At 56.1% G+C, this 18,470-nt stretch overlaps 2 protein-coding genes across 4 annotated transcripts; one reads left to right on the top strand and one right to left on the bottom strand.

The window, feature by feature from the left end:
• Positions 1-4,198: 4,198 nt before the first annotated feature.
• REEP6 (receptor accessory protein 6) lies at positions 4,199-10,396 on the bottom strand. 3 transcript variants are annotated; one of them, XM_084884171.1, is made up of 6 exons: positions 10,025-10,396; positions 6,641-6,734; positions 6,425-6,563; positions 5,924-6,092; positions 5,632-5,718; positions 4,199-5,313 (listed from the first exon to the last, which is right to left on the bottom strand). In XM_084884171.1, exons 1-6 carry the CDS (start codon positions 10,137-10,139, stop codon positions 5,276-5,278), a joined length of 642 nt encoding a protein of 213 aa, XP_084740297.1. In that variant the 5' UTR covers positions 10,140-10,396; the 3' UTR covers positions 4,199-5,275. The 3 variants fall into 3 exon arrangements, with proteins under 3 accessions (XP_084740297.1, XP_084740298.1, XP_084740299.1); XM_084884172.1 differs by having other exon boundaries at positions 5,612-5,718; positions 10,025-10,262; XM_084884173.1 differs by lacking the exon at positions 5,632-5,718 and having other exon boundaries at positions 10,025-10,266.
• A 667-nt stretch (positions 10,397-11,063) lies between these two features.
• On the top strand, positions 11,064-17,891 carry PCSK4 (proprotein convertase subtilisin/kexin type 4; the record flags this gene model as incomplete). The annotated part of the gene is given in 17 exon segments (XM_084885340.1): positions 11,064-11,322; positions 11,542-11,646; positions 13,553-13,645; positions 13,716-13,844; positions 13,933-14,009; positions 14,101-14,189; positions 14,459-14,631; positions 14,715-14,927; positions 15,451-15,551; positions 15,628-15,731; positions 15,800-15,917; positions 16,131-16,164; positions 16,167-16,348; positions 16,541-16,665; positions 16,922-17,044; positions 17,164-17,627; positions 17,859-17,891. Coding segments are annotated over 17 exon segments (2,406 nt in total). The 5' UTR covers positions 11,064-11,079.
• Between the last annotated feature and the right edge of the window lie 579 nt (positions 17,892-18,470).

Genomic DNA, 18,470 nt, shown 5'->3' with positions numbered 1-18,470 from the left:
GTATGGTCCCTACCTGTACTCCCTGGTGAGCTGACCAGGGCAGGGGCCAGGGACAGCCTCTGAGCACCTGTTTCACCACCTGCTGGCTCAGGGGGAGGGATGCCAGGTGCAGAGCAAGCCCAGGACTGCCCCGCCCCCAGGCCTCAGGCCACACCACATTCTTCAAACAGCTGAGTCACCGATAAGCAGATTCTGAGATCCCGGTCCCCAACAGCTCTATAGGCCTCTTAGCAAACCTTTGATCAGTCCCTTCCTCCCTATTGACAAACCTTATCCAAGGAAAAGCCGAAGTCCTTACCACACCCTCCAGATACCTGCATGGTCCACCCCCTGGCTCACATCCTCTCTCCCCCACATTCACTCAGCTCCACACACAGGCCTCCCTGTCCTTCCTGCACTCTGCCAGGCGCTGCCTTTGTACCTTCATACCTTCGTACTGGCTCTTCTCTCTGCCTGGACCACCCCTGTCCCAGTTCTCACACACTCATGCCCTCACCTTCTTCATGTCTTTACTGGAATGTCATTTTCATACAGGCCTTTCTCTGACCCTGACATTGCAGCCCTGGCCCCCTCAACTTCGGCTGCATTTCCCCACCTCGCTCTCTGACATGTTTATTATTATTATTATTATTATTATTATTAAATCTTTTTTTTATCGATTTAAGGATAAGGGAGAGAGAGAGATAAATATCATCATTGTGAGAAACATGGGTCAGTTGTCTCCCATATATGCCCTGCCTGGGGATTGAACCCAAAATCTGGGTATGTGCCCTGATCAGGAATCGAACCCACAACCCTTAGATACACAGGATGATGCTCCAACCAACCGAGCCACAGGCCTCCCTCTGACGTGTTATACATATACCATGCCAATTGTTGCCTTCCCAAACTCCCAGGAGTGAGAAATTTTTAACTGTGTCCATACTGTAACCCAGGCTCCCAGAGGAGGGATCACAACACGCGCTCACTATCCGTGTAACTCAGCACTTCCTCCTCCTTTGTCAGAGTTCTCAAGGATGAGGACTTGGGCGGTGGTTGCAGAGGGATGCCTCCTTTTTTTGGAAAACTGTCTTGGAGTCACCACCAACTGGGAACTGCAAGGCTGGCTAAGGAGTGAGAGGCATGGCATATCAAAGGATTGCAAGACTTGGCTGATGTGTTTGGGCAAAAACTGAGTGTCTTGGTCAGGGATGGTCCTGCACCAACGCACTGGGGTCTTGGTCTTCGACGCCACGGGTGTACCCACCCCCTGGAGCGTGACAGCTGGCGGTGGCTGCAGCAGGAGGTTGGGGGGTGTGGGAGGTGGTGTGATCTGTGGGAAATGGCTGGCCAGGGGCCCTGAAACTCATGAGGACCTGAAACCGTGTAAGGCTGGACTGGGGTTGAGCAGAGTTGGCCAAGCGTAGGCCTGGGAGTCACTTTCATCCCTGGCTGGAGGGTGGTGGGGCCTGTTCGGTGGGTCTGAGGGGAACTCGACCGTGGCTGCCTTTCTGCTAAGCCTTCCTAGTGCCATTAGTTTAGCAAATGTTCGATGACCTGCTACTGTGTTCCAGGGAACAGACAAAAATCTCAGCCGCCGTGGTGCTCACAGTCTCATGGGGAAGGTGGGCGAGAGGCAAGAGAAGTAAAACACGTCATGTAGACTTTATACAGAGCCACCAGGAAGGCTTGCTGTGAAGAAGACATTTGAGTCAGAACCTGAAAGCAGTGAGGGAGAGTGTGAAGGCACAGACCCCCAGGCGCCTCTCCGTTCTGGGAGGATCTCCAGGGCCCTCCTCAGTTCGTCCCTCACCTGAGTGAGGTCCCCCAAGGTCAGGTTCCACAGCCTGTGACTGTCCCTGCCCTTGCCTCTCTCAGGCCTGCCCTTCCTCATTTTTCAGGTGTCAGCTCACTCACCAGCTCAGGCCTCCTTTTTTGTCACCGCTTCCTTTTCATATTTCCTGGGTACCCTCTTCTCATTTTCTGTCTCCCTTTCCACAACTTAAATGGCTAAGATGTTCGTTTCACTCACTAGTGAATACCCACCATTTAGTGTGGTGCCCTCCTCTGCCACATACTAATTACTACTTTTAAAAAAAAAAAATCAATCTTTATTGTTCATATTATTACAAAGGTTCCTCATTTCTTCCCCCCTCCACCAGGTTCCCACCCCACCCTCCGCCCCCTCCCCACCCCCCATTGTCCTCATCCATTCAGTCTCTTCCTCCCTTTCCCCGAGAACAGTCAGTCCACTCCCCTCCCATAAATGGACACATTGTTTAAACATAGCTGCTGGTTGGAATTGGATTACCTGTTCTGGGTGGGAAGGGCTTGTCATTCCCTTTAAAATTAAGGTGTTAGCTTTAAAACCTCTTTTTGGCAAGAGACCTTAAACTTTCAGAACTTTAAATTTTTCAGATAGTAAATCAGTTACTTAGCATTTTCTCAAATCAATAATACCTCCACATGCCCAAGGATACACTTCACACAAAAGACATTTCCAAATAGATCAACCAACCTCATCCAGGCCCCACACAAGACACTCACAGATCAACACCCCAGCGCTATACTGATTTAACACATCCAGATCTAAGCCTTCCTCATTTGATTTAGCAGACCCTCAAGTTCCCCCAAAAGTTTCCAGCCATGTCTGAAAGGCAGCCTTGGAACGGAGGAAGGCGAGGAGCGAGCTGTTCCGGGCCTGGCTGCTCTAGGCCTGGCCTCTGTTGCTCTGGTCCGTTCCACAACCAGCTGCTCCGGGTCTGGCCACTGCCGCTCCCGACCTGGCTGCTCCGGGCGTGGCTGCTGCTGCTCCGGGCCTGGCCGCACCTGACCCGGCTGCTCTGGGCCCGGCTGCTCCGGGTCTGGCCGCTCCCAGCCTAGCAGCTGCTGCTCCGGGCCCGGCCGCTCCGGACCCGGCCACTCCGGGCCCGGCTGCTTCGGGCCCGGCCGCTCCTGACCTGGCTGCTCCAAGCATAGTTGCTGCTGCTCTGTGCATGGCTGCTCCAACCCGGCTGCTCTGGGCCCAACTGCCCCGGGCCCAGCCGCTCCAAGCCTGGCAGCTCCCGGCCTGGATGCTCCAGGCTTGGCTGTTGATGTTCTGGGTCTGGCTGCTCCCGTACTTTTTTTTTTTTTTTTTTAATTTAAAGAATAATAGAGACTAACTGCTAACAAAAAAGAAAAAAAAAAAGAAAGAAAGAAAGAAACTGAGTGTCTCCAGACATTCCCCAGCACCTTTGAGAAAAAAATTGCCCCCAGTTGAGAACCACTGAATTCCAGCAGTAGAAGCACCTGCAGTGTCAGGGTTTGCGGTCATCCTGCTAACCCTTCTTTTTTTTTTTGCTTCGGAAGCTGTGGCCCCCTAGGATCATGGTGAAGCAGAGCTTGGGTGGCAGGAGCTGAGTGGTGAGATGGGTGGCCTGATGGATTCTGTGGGGGCCCAGGTCCTCCCCAGCTGTGAAAGCAGATCCTCAGGCTCAGGGTGCAGCTCACTGCAGGTGCAGTTCAGGCTTCAGGCACCCCCGCTTCCACTGACACCGCCTCCTGATGCATCTCCACTCCCATCCCACCCCCACCCTGAGCCCCAGCTTCCAGTTCAGAATCTGCCTCCAGGGATCTGAACCTTTACAGGGGGCGCTCTATACGCGTTTTATATACTGTTGGATTGGATCTGTTCTGCTTTCTTTGGGCTTTTTTGCATCTGTATCCAGTCCTGATTTCATGAGCAGGGTCATGCTGGCCTCATAAAGGAAACCCAAGTGCAGGCTGAAGGAGGCCCCATTAGTGTTCACCCAACTCCCTTCTCTCCATTTCCATGAATGCCAGCCTGTCAACTATCAGCCCCAAGGCCTCTTTGCTGTCTGCAGAGGGATGCTGCTGAAATGAATGGCCACTGCTCCCCCAGCACCTGAACAGAGGCTCTCAGGTGTGCACCGGACACAGGTCCCAGGCTTGGCCACACCCACTTCTTTGGCTTCTTCCCCTACCCACTCCCTACTGAAGCTTCCTGAGGTCCCCTTCCAGAAAAAAGACTTGTACTCAAATACTCATCTCTGATTCATCTCAGCTACCTGGCAAGACCATACTTCTGGGTCTCAGTTTCTTCTCTCTAAAGTGGGGCTGCACAGCAACCTCTCCTGATTATAGATGGGAGGATCCCTGCAAAGAACACCTGGTCCCTCCCTCCCCCCATACACCCAGGACAGATGGCAAAAGGAGGCTCTGCCAGATGTACTTTATTGAGGCCTCTCCTAGCAGGATAGGTGTTTCAGGCGCCAGAGGTGCTGTAGGTACCGGAGCCAGGAGTAGTGGTGGGGCCAGGTGCAGGTGATTTCGGTGGTGGACTCTGTGGTGTACTCCAGAGGGGAGAACGTTAGCTCGGGCACTGAGGTACTGGCTGTGGGCTGCTGCTCTTTTCCTGATGCACTGGCTGTGGGCTGCTGCTCTTTTCCTGAGGTACTGGTTGGGGGCTGCTGGTCCTTTCCTGAGGTACTGGCTGTGGGCTGCTTCTCTTTTCTTGACGTACTGGTTGGGGGCTGCTGCTCTTTTCCTGAGGTACTGGCTGTGGGCTGCTTCTCTTTTCCTGAGGTACTGGTTGGGGGCTGCTGGTCTTTTCTTGACGTACTGGTTGGGGGCTGCTGGTCTTTTCTTGACGTACTGGTTGGGGGCTGCTGGTCTTTTCCTGAGGGATTGGTTGAGGACTGCGTTGGGGACTTCTTCTGATATTTGTTGGACTTAGAGGCCTTGGGGGGCGACTCCCCTGATCTATTGGGGCCGTTGTGGGACTGCATGGAGATGATGGTACCACTGGGGTTTAGTTGCGTTAGGGACTTCTTCTGATGTTTGATGGACTTAGAGGCCTTGGTGGCCGACTCCCCTGGCCTATTGGGGCTGCCTTGGGGCTGCCCGGGGGTGGTGGTACCACCGGGGGATGGCACAGTGCTGGGGCTGGGATGCTGCGCAGAGCCTGAACCAGAGCCAGGGGACTGCTGGGCTGGCTGGGAGGGGCCCCAGGAAGTGGTCAATGGTTGAGGGTGCTGCTGGCCAGGGGTGTGGGTGAAGGAATTGGCTCTTGGCCTAGATGCTTTTGAGGAAGGCTGGCCCTGGGATTTGGCAGAGCCTACAGGCCAGGAATGAGAATGGGATGGGGCCAAGGCAGTTGAGCCGCTTCCAGAGGCTGGCTTGCTTTGGGCTAAGGGAACAGCGGAGGTCTGTTGTGAATCAGTTGAATCCGTAGAGGACCTGGTGTCTTTTTGCTGGCCGGCCAGCGTATCTGCACGGGGGCCGGATGGGGACTTCACTGGTCCTTCTGGAGTTGAGACATGCTTACTGGGGCTGCAGAGAGAGGACCATGGGGTAAGGTAGGTCTGATCTAGCTCTCAGATTCTGGGGCTGTGCTCAGCTGCTAGAGAGTGGGATGGAGGCTTCTGGGGTCCAAGGTAGGGTCAATGGCCATCGTTGGCAAGGAAAGTCATCTGCACATATTCACACATATGCAGGTACACATGCAAACAATCACACACTTAAATGAACTCATACAATGCACAAACCAACCCACTGTCATACACACACACACACATGCATGCATGCACTCACACCTGCACATATGCATGCATACTCATATAAAACTTACTTCCTAGGGGTGGGGGTTACCTAAGGTTGGCTCCGGTAGCAGCGGGGGGCCCACCACCATTGCTGTTGGGGTGACGAGAGCCCGGCTTCGGGCCAGGGTCTGAAGGACTGGTTTCCGAAAGCATAGGAGAGAAAGGCAGACAGTGAGAGGGGAAGCCAGAGCGCCTGAGGCCAACGGCCAAGATGCCAGATGGAGACCAGTCAGAGTCAGGAGGAGGGGGGCAGGAGCGAAGGTAAGCAGGGGTGTCTGAAAGATAGACAGACAGACCCAAACTGGGACAAACTAACTCCCCCATGCCCTAAAAGCACACACCGTCCCGAGTTATTCCTGTTGCTGTGTCCAGAGCTCGCCCGCTGAGGTCTCTCATGATGTTGTCCACGGCCTCGTGATGCTTTAGAAACTGCGGACGTATGACTTGACGATACAGCATGTGAGCCCCATTCCACGGTCCGGGAATCATGCAGAACAACAGGAAGGCGCACTGCGGGCAGGGGCGGCAGTTATGCTCAGCCTGGCTCTGTGCCCCAGGAGGAGGGGTCCGACCTCTTCCGTCAGACACTGAGCTATGTGGACCTAGGCCACCGCCAACTGACACCCCTTAGGATTCGTCTGGCCACCCCCATCAGACGTCCTTTTGGATGGGCTTGGGCTGACCCATCAGATACTCCCCTGGCTGGGCCTGTTTCCACAGGGAAGGGGCTGAGTCTCCCCGACACCCCGGGGAGGCAGCAGGGCGGGCTCCTCAAACCCCATCTCTGGTTGCCCGCCTGCTCCCAGGAGATCCCCTCCTGTGTGTGTTCCAGTGGTGCGTACCTTTCCCACGTAGTAGAAAGGGAACCAGGACAGGAGTAGATCGCTGAAGAACTCGGCAAGCCCGAATAGGCTGTACACCACCCAGTAAGTGAGCCACACAGTGTCGTCTTCCTTGCTTGGACTCTCGATAGCTTTTATCCTGGGGAGAGGAGTGACAGGATCAGGGGCTGCCTGGAGCCCCTCATGCTTCCCACCTGAACAGCCCGGGGCACTCACGATGCATATGCGGGGTACACAAAGCCGATGAGGTTGCATAGTAGAGGTGCCCCGTAACCGAACAGAAGATACAGGCTTAGCAGAGTGGTGGCTCCTGCAGAAAAGAGGGCATGGGTGGGGGCCTGGCTCACTCCCCACCCAGTCCGCAGGCTCCCAGCCTCCTCTTGGCCTGGCAGATGCTCCCCACAGAGTTGTCATTCCTCCCACAAGCTTTGGTGACCCCTCCAGGGCGTGCTAGTCTCCACACAGCACCTGGACGACCCCTACCATGTCTCTGAATACTGAGTCTTGTGCCTGTAATTAGTTAACATATCTATCTCCCCTATTGTACTGTGAGCTCCCCAAAGGCAGGCAGGGTCCTCGGCCCTGGTGGATTCAGAGTAGCTGCCCAATAAACACTTGCTGAATAGGAATCATCTGTAATTATAACCACCTCACCCTGGGCCCTATAAGAGAAAAAACTAGAACCGAGGCCATTCTATCATTAAAACGTGATTACTGGTGAGGGGACAAAGGCAGAGGCAATTTAAAATTTCATCTTAGGCTGACAGGTTTGGCTCAATGGATAGAGCGTCGGCCTGCAGACTGAAGGGTCCCAGGTTCAATTCCGGTCAAGGGCATGTGCCTTGGTTGTGGGCACATCCCCAGTAGGGGGTATGCAAGAGGCAGCTGATTGATGATTCTCTCTCATCGATGTTTCTAACTCTATTCCCTCTCTCTTCTTCTCTGTAAAAAATCAATAAAATATATATTTTTTAAAAAGTTTTTCATCTTAAGCCTGATCAGTGTGGCTCAATGGTTGAGCATCGACCCATGCACCAAGGGGTTGCCAGTTGAAGGCCTGGGTTGCAGCCTCGATCCCCGGTGGAGGGCATGCAGGAGGAGCCGATCAATGATTCTGTATCTCCCTATCCTGCTCTCTTTAAAGCCAATAAAAAATGTTTTTAAATGCCATCTTAGTGTGGGGTTTTAGTCTGGGCCAGGTCACCCTCTTTGTAGGGCTGGATCCACCCACTCTGCCAGGAGCAGGCCGCCATGGAACCACAGTTGTCCCCAGACACTGCCTCGTGTCCTAACAGGGGCAGTACAGCCCCATTTAAGACCCCCCTTGTCTTAGGCAGCAAAGGGCAGTACGGAGCCTCTTCGATCTTGGAGAGCCCTCTGCTCTTCCACTCACTTGCCATGTGACACTGAGAAAGTCTCTCTCTTCTTGAAGACTCAGTTTCACCATCTGTCATTGGGGCATAGTGACCCTGCCTCCTAGGGTTGTTGATTAGCTAAATACACTCATCAGAGAGGACTTATGCTCTCCATACATTACTGAGGGACTTCTGGTCACAAAAACACTCCCAGCAAAGAGGCTCAGAAGAGAACAGTGTGGGAATATGGGAAGCCACTCTGAAAACCATTATTGTAACTCTCATATCTAAGTGCTACTTGTGTGCTTCTCTGTTCTGTCTCACGCAATGACAAGGCCTAAACAAAAGCTGCCAGGGAAAGGGGCTTGCCCAGGGTCCCTGAGGAGATTTACAGCTTCCCACGGCCTTCACAGAGGCCGCCTTCTGGACCAAAGGGCGGTCACCCACACACTTCCCTCCACCTGCCTTGGTTTTATCCCAGGCCTGGTGTCAGAAGTGGAGCAAGTCCTCCCCAGCTGGCTCCTCCGGCTTTCCTCCTGTTACCTGGCAGAGGGCATTTGGCCATCTGGGGCATGTGGAGCCCAAGGGTTCCCACATCTGGGCCAGGGGCTGGGGGAATGTCACCTCTTCCTCAGAAACGGCTGGTCAGAGAGCAGTGGCTTTCCCAGGGCACCCAACCCTCAATCCCTATTCCTGCAGCCTCAGCAATAGGAGGATGATCTTGTATATGGGTTGGGGGGGAGCATGGCCTGAGATCAACAACAGATGGGGCCCAGGGGGTGAGGAGCGGTGAATACTCCACACAGGGCAGGTGGCAGGGGCATCCTCCCACATAGCCCTTGCCTCTTTGGGCCTTAGTTTCCTTCCTTTAACTATCAGCCTCCCTAGTGGCCCTTCCCAGTGGGCCTCTCCCCAGTTCTCTATGACCTAAATTCCCCAGCCACTGGCACCGAGATGTGGAAAGCCAAGCTTGCTCGAATGGGCAGGTCCCTGGCTAAGCAGACATAGTTGGGCAATGGGAACCTGGGGGACAAATTTCAGACCCTCAGGGCTCCCTGGCCTGGTGGGAAATGGGAGGTAAGTGGACTCCAGCTTCTGCACATAGAAGGTTCTCAGAACACCTGGCACTGTCTGCACACAGAGCATGCTCCTGCCCCCACCAGCATCCTTGTGACTTATTCCAGGAGGTCTTCCTAGAAGTGGCAAAGTGGGCGTGCGCCTGAATACCACAAAAGAGGGAAGGAAGGCATTTAACCATTTACTAACTAGACAGTTTCTGAGAGTGGAAGGGGTCACCCGAGGTTAATGAGGAGGAAAGAAAGTGGAAGGACTTGCTGAAACCGGTTTGGCTCAGTGGATAGAGCGTCGGTCTGTGGACTGAAGGGACCCAGGTTCGATTCCGGTCAAGGGCATGTACCTTGGTTGCGGGCACATCCCCGGTAGGGGTTGTGCCAAAGGCAGCTGGTCGATGTCTCTCTCTCATCGACGTTTCTAGCTCTCTATCTCTCTCCCTTCCTCTCTGTAAAAAAATCAATAAAATATATTTTTTTTAAAAGAAAGTGGAAGGACTAGAATGGTAGTTATAGTCAAGGGTGGCTGGAGCCCCTTATTCCTGGTTTTCTATCCAATCTTTTCTCTAACCCCACCATAACTGTCAAACAACCCAACTCCACCTCAACTATTCATGCACAGTAGACCAGGTGAGAGGAGAGGGCATGCCAAGAGGGGAAACGAATGGGAGAGTAGGTGGGAATGACCCTCCCTCTTGGCAGGAAGTATCCCCTCTAAAAAGACAAGATCTCTACGTTTGCTTTCAGGCTGGGGGTCATCTGGGCAGGAGGTGAAAACTCAGGGCACTGGCGCCTATCTGCCCCCTCCTCCCCTCTCCTACCCTTGGGGCCTGCAGGGCAACTGGAAGAACCGGACTTTGACCTGGCGGGCACCCAGAGCTCCAAGGGATGGGGCAAAGGACGGCCTCCAGACATGCGGACCAGAGTAGGGTTGCTGCAGGGGCCCAGATAAGGGGTGACCTTCGCCCAAGATGGCACGGCGAGGGCAGGGGAGGGACTGCGGGTTCACCCAGGACCTCTCCCCAGCCAGGATCTGAGCCCCTCCCATAAGGCCCGAACCCTGCCGCTGGGGCAGGCTCCGGATGTGGGGCAGACTAAGGCCCAGGTGCCCCAGTGCCTCAGTATGCAGGTCGGTGAAATGGGGCGACAGCTCCGAGCGCCCTCGGACGGCTCACCTGCTGCCAAGTACCGCTTGTCGACACCGGTCTTGGCTTCGACTGCCCTTAGTACCTCGGTGGCCAAGTTCCGCTGTTCCAGAAGACGCTCGAAGCGCTGGCGCAGGCCGTCCATGGCTACGGCGGGACCGGGTTTGGCAGCCCGAGCTCGATCTCGGCGCTGCGCACCGGTCCCGCCAGGCACGCGCCGCCTTCTCCTGAAGAGAGTCGCACCGTTCTGCTCGCAGGCTGGTCTTTGCCTCCAGTTTGGTCCCCGCCCCCTGCCCGACGCACCGGCCAATGGGAGGGCAGGGCGGGCAAAGGAGTTGGGGCCTGCCCCGTCTCCCCCGCCTCATTGCCCTCTGGCGGCGGTGGCCGCCGCAGGCGCCACCCACTGGAAGGAAGGGGGCGGGGCTCAGAGGCCTAGGTCTCCGATTGGTCGAGGGGGAGCGGGACGTAGCTGATTGGGGGGCGGGTCTCGGCCGGGGATTATTGGCTGAGCGGTGGTGTAAGTGAGTGGAGCTGGGGGGGTGGGGGGGAAACAGGGTTGGTGGGAGGGGCCTGAGAGAGACCAGAGTTGATTGGAGAAACGGTAAGGAATTTATTAGCAAGAACAGAGGAGGGGCGGGGCACATTATAAAGACGGCGGGAAGGAATCTGAGGGGCGGTTTTGGGGCGGAGCTATATTGAAAAAGTGAAGCTCACTGTAAATCTGGTTGGACGGGAGAGGAGGCAGGGCTGATTCTAGGGAGGGGTGTGTAGGAAGGGGTGCGGCTAAGTAACAGGGCGGGGTCAGCCGTAACAATAGTGAACTCCTCTGGGTCAGAAGAATTGGGTCACTGTACAAATAGGGAGACTGGGGTTCCAAAGGGTTTGGGTCTGTGTGTGTCCGCCCTCCCATTTCTGTGGGTGCTTTGTGCCTTCAAAGGGGTGACGCAAAGACCCCTGGGAGTTGAAGCCTTTCAAGCGTTGCTATGGTGCCGGGGGCGGAGCGGGCGCTGGGGCCAGCGCGGCGGTTTGGCCGGGGGGGCGGGGCTTTTGGAGGCTCGCCCCCGCCCCGCCCCGCCCCCGCCACCATGCGGCCCACCCGGACTGCTTTCTGGCTGCGCCTGGCCTTGCCCCTGGGCTTGGCCCTCGTTTGCCCCGCATCTGTGGGGTTGGTCTCGGCCCGGGCCCCCATCTATGTCAGCAGCTGGGCCGTGCTGGTGTCTGAGGGTTACCGGGAGGCTGAGCGCCTGGCACGCAGATTTGGTTTCGTCAACCTGGGGCTGGTGGGTGGGACCCGGATGGACTGGAGGGGGCGGGACTGGGCAACCCAAGTGACTAGGCCCTGACAGATGACAGATGGGAAGGTGTCTCTTGGGTCCCCTAGATATGAAGAACTCCCAACCAGCCCCTACTTCAGTTTCGAGGATCCTCAGAGGGCACATGGAGCTCACACCAGGGCACCTGGTTGGGGAGGATGCAAACAAGGGGCATCCTGCAGGGCATCAGGGAAGCCGGATCCTAGCTATGAGGCTGCTCCCCCACATTCCCAGATCTTCCCTGATGGGCAGTACTTCCACCTGCGGCACAGGGGTGTGGTCCAGCAGTCCCTGACCCCACACTGGGGCCATCGCCTGCGCCTGAAGAAAGACCCCAAGGTGAGCCTGGCCTTGAGGCTGCCCCCTCAGGGTCTTAGACACCCCCTGTTATTCTTGTGATTGTTATGAATGGCTGTGATCCTTGGCAACTCACCTGCTCCCTCTGAGTCTTGGTTTCCTTTCACCTGGCCCTCCAGTCTATACAGTGAGGACCCAAATAGGGAAGATCTGTGGAGTGCAACAGATCATGCATGTGCGTGATGCACATTCCAGGGCCTGGCACACTATCAGTATTTCTTATCAACCACCCCCCTTACCTCCTCTATTTTGACCTGAATGATTAAGATTCCCAGGTATCCCATAAAGAGGGTGTGCACTGGCCCATTGTGTGATGAAAGAAGCAGTTCCAAAGAGGAAAATGCTGCCTGAAGTCACCCAAAGAGACTGGCTGAATTGGGACCAGAACCCCGTCTCTAGATGCTCAGAGAGATGACGAGGGAAAGATATTAGATGGAGCCACAAATGGGTATGAACTGGGCTGGGGAGCTGATCCATAAGGAGACAAGATGCCAACTGTTCAAAACTTGCCGGGAGCATTGGCAGCAAAGAGAACTGGCCAGTTGGAGATGTGGTTTGCAAGAGAGAAGCCAGGGCTTGCCGATGGATCAGGTGCATGGGACAGTTCCCAAGACTGGAGCAGAGCAAATGGGGAGATGATGGCCCTCATTGCTGAAATGGGAGCAGAGGGACATGAGTTGGTTTTGGGGGAAAGGGATGGGGAGATCAACAAGGAAAGAGGAAGAGCAAAGATCTGAGAATGAGCAGCCCAGTCAGGCAGAACAACGTGTGCAAAGGCCCTGAGTGAGGCAGCCACTGTGACAGCAGCAGAGGGAGGCTTGTGAGGGCCAGAAAGGCAGGGCCTTGTGGGCCCAGAGTGAGTGGTGGGAAGCCCTGGGAGGGTTTCAACAAAGAGTAAGGCTGCTGTGTGTTGAAAATGAGTTATAGAAGAAGAGTGGAAGGGTCTGTTAGAGCCGTGGTTGGCAAACTGCAGCTCGAGAGCCACATGCGGCTCTTTGGCCCCTTGAGTGTGGCTCTTCCACAAAATACCACAGTCTGGGCGAATCTATTTTGAAGAAGTGGTGTTAGAAGAAGTTTAAGTTTAAAAAAGTTGGCTCTCAAAAGAAATGTCAATCGTTGGGCTGTTGATATTTGGCTCTGATGACTAATGAGTTTGCCTACCACTGTGTTAGAGGAACAGGAGGTGGTAGAGAGCAGTGGCCACAGCAGGGGGGAGATGGGCAGATCTTGGACAGAGGGATCTAGAACAGGGATGGGGGACAGAGTTGGGACCCCAGGACTCCATGCCACCTCAGGCAGTAACCAATTATCTGTGGGCCCTGGGGATGGGTGTCTTGGCACCCTCTGAGGGCAAAACTCCAGGCACATAGGGACCTAGAAGAGCAGCCCGAGAAAACACAGGGTCCCAGGTCTGTCCCACACCACAAGCAGAAGACAACCCAGACACACATTCCACTCAAAACACAGCCTCACAAACAGTTGTCCCTTGTTGAACCCTGGGAAGAGGCCTATGCAGACCCTGGACACAGGCGTGGGCCCTTTGACCAAGAGTTGGCAGAAAGGACTCAGAGGAGCAGGTCTTCGTTTGTGGAACATGGCCCTCTGAAGTGCAGGATAGCCCAGCTGGTGTGGCTTAGGGGTTGAGCATCAAACTATGAACCAGAAGGTCACAGTTCAATTCCCGGTCATCGTTACCCAGTGGGGGGCCATGCAGGAGGCAGCTGATCAATGATTCTCATCATTGGTGTTTCTATCTTTCTCTACCTCTCCCTTCCTCTCTGAAGTCAATAAAAATATATTTTAAAAATAGTAAAGTGTGGGATAGCTGAAAGGAGGGTGGGCTAGGCTTGTTGATCCAGCCCCCTCCCTTGCTGCATGTCCCCCTCAGGTGCAGTGGTTTGAGCAGCAGACTCTGCAGTGGCGTGTGAAGCGCTCCTTAGTGGCACCCACAGACCCCTGGTTCTCCAAGCAGTGGTACATGGTGAGCGGCTGGGCCAGGTGGTCGGGCCAGGCCAGGCCAGAGCCCTGCTAATTCTAACTCACTGGCATAGAACAACAAGATGCAGCCGGATCTAAACATCCTACAAGTCTGGAACCAGGGGCTGTCAGGCCAGGGCATCGTGGTCTCTGTCCTAGACGATGGCATTGAGAAGGACCACCCAGACCTCTGGGCCAACTACGTGAGCCTGAGTTGAACTGGGGCAGGGCTGCCCTCGTCCCCCGGTCCCATGGCCTGCTCCAACCCCTCCCATCCCACTTTACCCCTAGGATCCCTTGGCCAGCTATGACTTCAACGACTATGACCCAGACCCCCAACCACGATACACTATCAGTGATGAGAACCGGTGAGCCTGGCATGCTACAGGGGCCTGGGGGTGGCCCTTGTGTGAGGGCCAGGTGAGCTGTGACGGGCACTCCTCTCTGCCCTGACACCAGGCACGGGACCCGCTGTGCTGGGGAAGTGGCAGCCATAGCTAACAACAGGTTCTGTGGTACAGGCGTCGCCTACAATGCCCGAATTGGAGGTATTCCGATGCGCCAAGGAGAGGGGCTGGATGAGGTGGCACTGGGTTGCTGGTAACACCAGGGAGATTTGGCAGATCAACCAGGGGAGGAAACTTCTTGGTGCCTTTGCCTTTGTTGCTTAGACTCAGGGTGTGGAGAGCTGAGCCTGCACAGATGCCTCCACTCCCCAGGAGCGGAGAGAGGGGCTGGCTAGGGTGTTTGGAGCTGGCCTGGAGGGGTGAGGGTGCCGGCAGGGCTGTCTGCAGAGATCCGACAGCTGCCTGTGCAGGCGTGCGCATGCTGGATGGCACCATTACTGATGTCATTGAGGCCCAGTCACTGAGCCTGCAGCCGCAGCACATCCACATCTACAGTGCCAGCTGGGGCCCCGAGGACGATGGCCGAACGGTGGATGGTCCAGGCATCCTCACCCGAGAAGCTTTCAGGCGTGGCGTCACCAAGGTGAGCAGGATCTAGGGTTTGGGAGGGCCTGTGCCTGCATGAAAGGCTGACATCCCTATCCCCTGTCCTGTCCCCATCTGCAGGGCCGAGGTGGGCTAGGCACGCTCTTCATCTGGGCGTCTGGCAACGGTGGCCTGCACTATGACAACTGCAACTGCGATGGCTACACCAACAGCATCCACACTCTCTCTGTGGGCAGTACCACCCAGCAGGGTCACGTGCCTTGGTACAGTGAAGCCTGCGCCTCCACCCTCACCACCACCTACAGCAGTGGCGTTGTCACCGACCCACAAATTGTGAGTGGACCCCTTCACCATGCTCACTCTGCCTGGCCCAGCCTGGTCCCCCCACCTTCCCTCTTGTCTCCCTCCCCACCTTCCCTCCAGTCCCCATGTCTTCCCTCCTATCCTCCCAATTTCCCTCCATCCTCCTACCCCCAGCCCTGACTTCCCTCCATTCCCTCACCTCTCCTGTTCCCCAACCTTCCTTCCTGTGTCCTCACTTCCCTCCCGTGTCCCCATCTTCCCTCCTTTCTCCCCATTCTTTCCTGTCCCCTCATCTCCCCTTCTGTTCCCCTATCTTCCTTCCTCTCAGGGATTGCGCCTGCAGAGCTGGAACATAGACATGGGTCCCAGGCCCCATCCCACTGTTGCCCTTCACACACCCTGGCCCGTGTTTCTGGGGTGTGGACCTGGGCAGTGCTCAGGCCCCTTGTCTGGTGTGATGCTCTGCAGTGCCTTCTTGAGTCCCTGGTTCCATGTGAACAAGGGCTGGGTTTTCATGTGCACCAGGCCCCCCAATCCCCATCTCTGCCCCCAGGTCACCACGGACCTGCACCACCAGTGCACCGACAAGCATACAGGCACCTCGGCCTCTGCCCCACTGGCTGCAGGCATAATCGCTCTGGCTCTGGAGGCCAAGTAGGTGACAGTGGGGACCCTATTACCACCCTGGCCCCCCAGTTGTGGCCTCAGCTTATTCCCTCATCTCCCCCAGCCCGTTCTTGACATGGAGGGACATGCAGCACTTGGTGGTTCGTGCATCCAGGCAGGCACACCTCCAGGCTGAGGACTGGAGGACCAATGGTGTGGGGCGCCAAGGTACTGCATGGCCAGGTGGGGGTGGCGACCCCATGCCCACAGAGTGAGTGACGGCCCCCTCCACACAGTGAGCCACCACTATGGCTATGGGTTGCTGGATGCTGGGCTGCTGGTAGACTTGGCTCGCACGTGGCTGCCCACACAGCCCCAGAAGAAATGTGCCATTCGAGTCCTCCACAACCCCACGTGAGCGCTCTCCTCGGTCCCAGTCACTGTGCGTTACCTGCCAACTCCCCCTTCCTCCCCCAGCACCTGTCACATCTCCAGCCCTCTCCCACGCCTGTCATTAACACCCAGGCAGACACTTGGGAGGCAGGCCCTGAGGCCTCAGTAAGTCCGAGAGGTGGGTCCCATGATCTGATCCCAGACCCTGCCTGCTGGCCGCCCACCCCCCAGCAGGCCAGCAGGAGGAGCCCTGATGCCCATGCCACCCATAGCCCCATCCTGGCGCGGATGCACGTGAAAAAGAAAGTGTCAGCCTGTGCTGGCCGTGCCAACCACATCCGCTCACTGGAGCATGTGCAGGTGAAGCTGTCACTGTCCTACAGCCGCCGGGGGGACCTGGAGATCGCGCTCACCAGCCCCCTGGGCACCCGCTCCACACTTGTGGCCATCAGGTGAGGGTCGGGGGACCTGCCCTATGGGTCCACACAGGGAGGGGCGAATGTACTTCGGAGTCAGGCGTGGCCTGCGCAGGGGTGATCAGTTCGTGAAGGCCACTTGTGCAGGCAGACACTTGCTGTGGCTCAGTGGCCCCTTCATGACTGTAGTCATCAGCCGTTTACCCCACCCCCACCTGTCTGCCCCAGACCCTTCGACATCAGCGGCCAAGGCTATAACAACTGGATCTTTATGTCCACCCACTTCTGGGATGAGGACCCGCGGGGCGTGTGGACCCTGGGCCTGGAGAACAAGGGCTACTATTTCAACACGGGTGAGAGGCAGGCACAGGCTGGAAACTCTAAGGCCTGCCTGAATTACCCCCCTGCAGGGGGGCTCCCAGTGATCTTGCATAGTAGAAATAGACATCAGTTATCATCCCACAATGGCTGCTGGGGGCCGGGGCACCGTCTGAGTCTGTAGCTCCAGGGTGGGGTGGGGAGGACTGGGCAATGGGGTCCAAAATGGCAGGATTAGGCCACCAATAGTTTCTTCCCCTTATCCCCGTGCTCACCGTGACCCCTGTCCAGGGACACTGTACCGCTACACACTGCTGCTCTATGGGACAGCTGAGGACATGACAGTGCGGCCTCCAGGCCCCCAGGTGACCAGCAGCGCGTGTGTGCAGCGGGACACAGAGGGGCTGTGCCAGGGTGAGTGCCCAGTGAGGCATGGCCCACTTGCTGGCAGTGTGCGTGTGCGGCCCAGGATGGGTAGGTGGACCAGGGCCGTACGCCTCAGCCTCACTTCCATGTCCATATGCCCCATGCAGAATGCCACAATCCTGCCTACATCCCGGGCCACCTCTGCCCCTCCCACGGCCAGTTGCAGTACTTCAGTCACACCCAGAAGGCAATGACTGCTGGGTCTGGGTGCCCAGTCACAGTCACACCCACCCCACATGTGTGCTTCAGCTGCCACTTCTGCTACACCTGCTGTGGCAGTCCCTTGCTCAACTGCATCACCTGCTGGCCACCATACATACTGGATGAGCATGGGGGCTCCTGCTCAGGGCCTGTCCCCCACAAAGGTCACCCCAGCCCACTGGAGCAACTCACCACTGCCACAGAGGCCACAGCCCAACTGATCGTGGCCCTTGAGAACCCCTTCCTCTGTAGTATCCTCTCCATAGGCTGCCTGCTCCCCTGTGTAGCCCTCCACCCAGTGCCGGAAGCCACTCCCATCACCAACTGCTGGCTGGACCCCAGAGACATCCCACCTTGGCTTAGGCCTCTGGTGGGGATACTGCCCTGCTCCCTGTGTATGTTTGGGATGGAGGTGGGGTGGGATGGAGCAGAAGCCAGGCCACAATGATGACCAATATCCCTTCTCTGCCCCAGAATCTGGGGGGAGGGGGAGGGGGAGCTAGTGACATTATTCAGAGTCTCAGGGACCATGTCTGACCTCAAAGTTTGCAATAAAGGCTTAAAAGGAGGCGCCAAGTCTCTGGTCTCCTTTGGGGCACAGCCTGGAATATTACTCAACCCTGAATATGAGTGAAGCACTGACACTCTCTACAACATGGATGGACTTTGGAACCATGATGCTCAACAGTAAGAGAAGCTAGACACCCAAAGCCACATTGTCTGTGATTCCTTTTATGTGAAACTAGAGGCCCAGTGCATGACATTCGTGCACTGGGGGAGGGGAGGGAGTCCCTCCACCTGGCCTGTGCCCTCAGTGGATGTCATAAAGGCAGGAGAGGCTCCTGTCACTGCCACTCCGCTCATGGCCTTCTGGCTGAGCGGTGCCCCCCTGTGGGAGCATCTGTCCCCGGGTGGCTATACATGTCATTTGGCCATTAGGTCGACTTGCATATTAGTCTTTTATTATATAGGATATCCAGAACAGGCAAATCCAGAGACAGGAAATAGATTAGTGGGGGGTTGAGGGGAGTGGCTGCTAATAGGCTTCTTTTGGGGATGATACAAATGTTTTAGAATTAGACTTGTCATGGTTGCATGAACACACACACACACACACACACACACACATATTCACAAACCACAGAATTGTATACTTTAAACAAGTGGACTTTATTGCTATGTAATTTACATTCAATAAAGCTGTTAAAGCCGA

This window comes from Pipistrellus hanaki (assembly GCF_964339955.1).
Source record: "Pipistrellus hanaki genome assembly, chromosome: 5".
Lineage (NCBI taxonomy): Eukaryota > Metazoa > Chordata > Mammalia > Chiroptera > Vespertilionidae > Pipistrellus > Pipistrellus hanaki.
The sequence above is the reverse complement of the archived record's forward strand: the minus strand, read 5'-3'. Positions and strand labels throughout refer to the sequence as shown.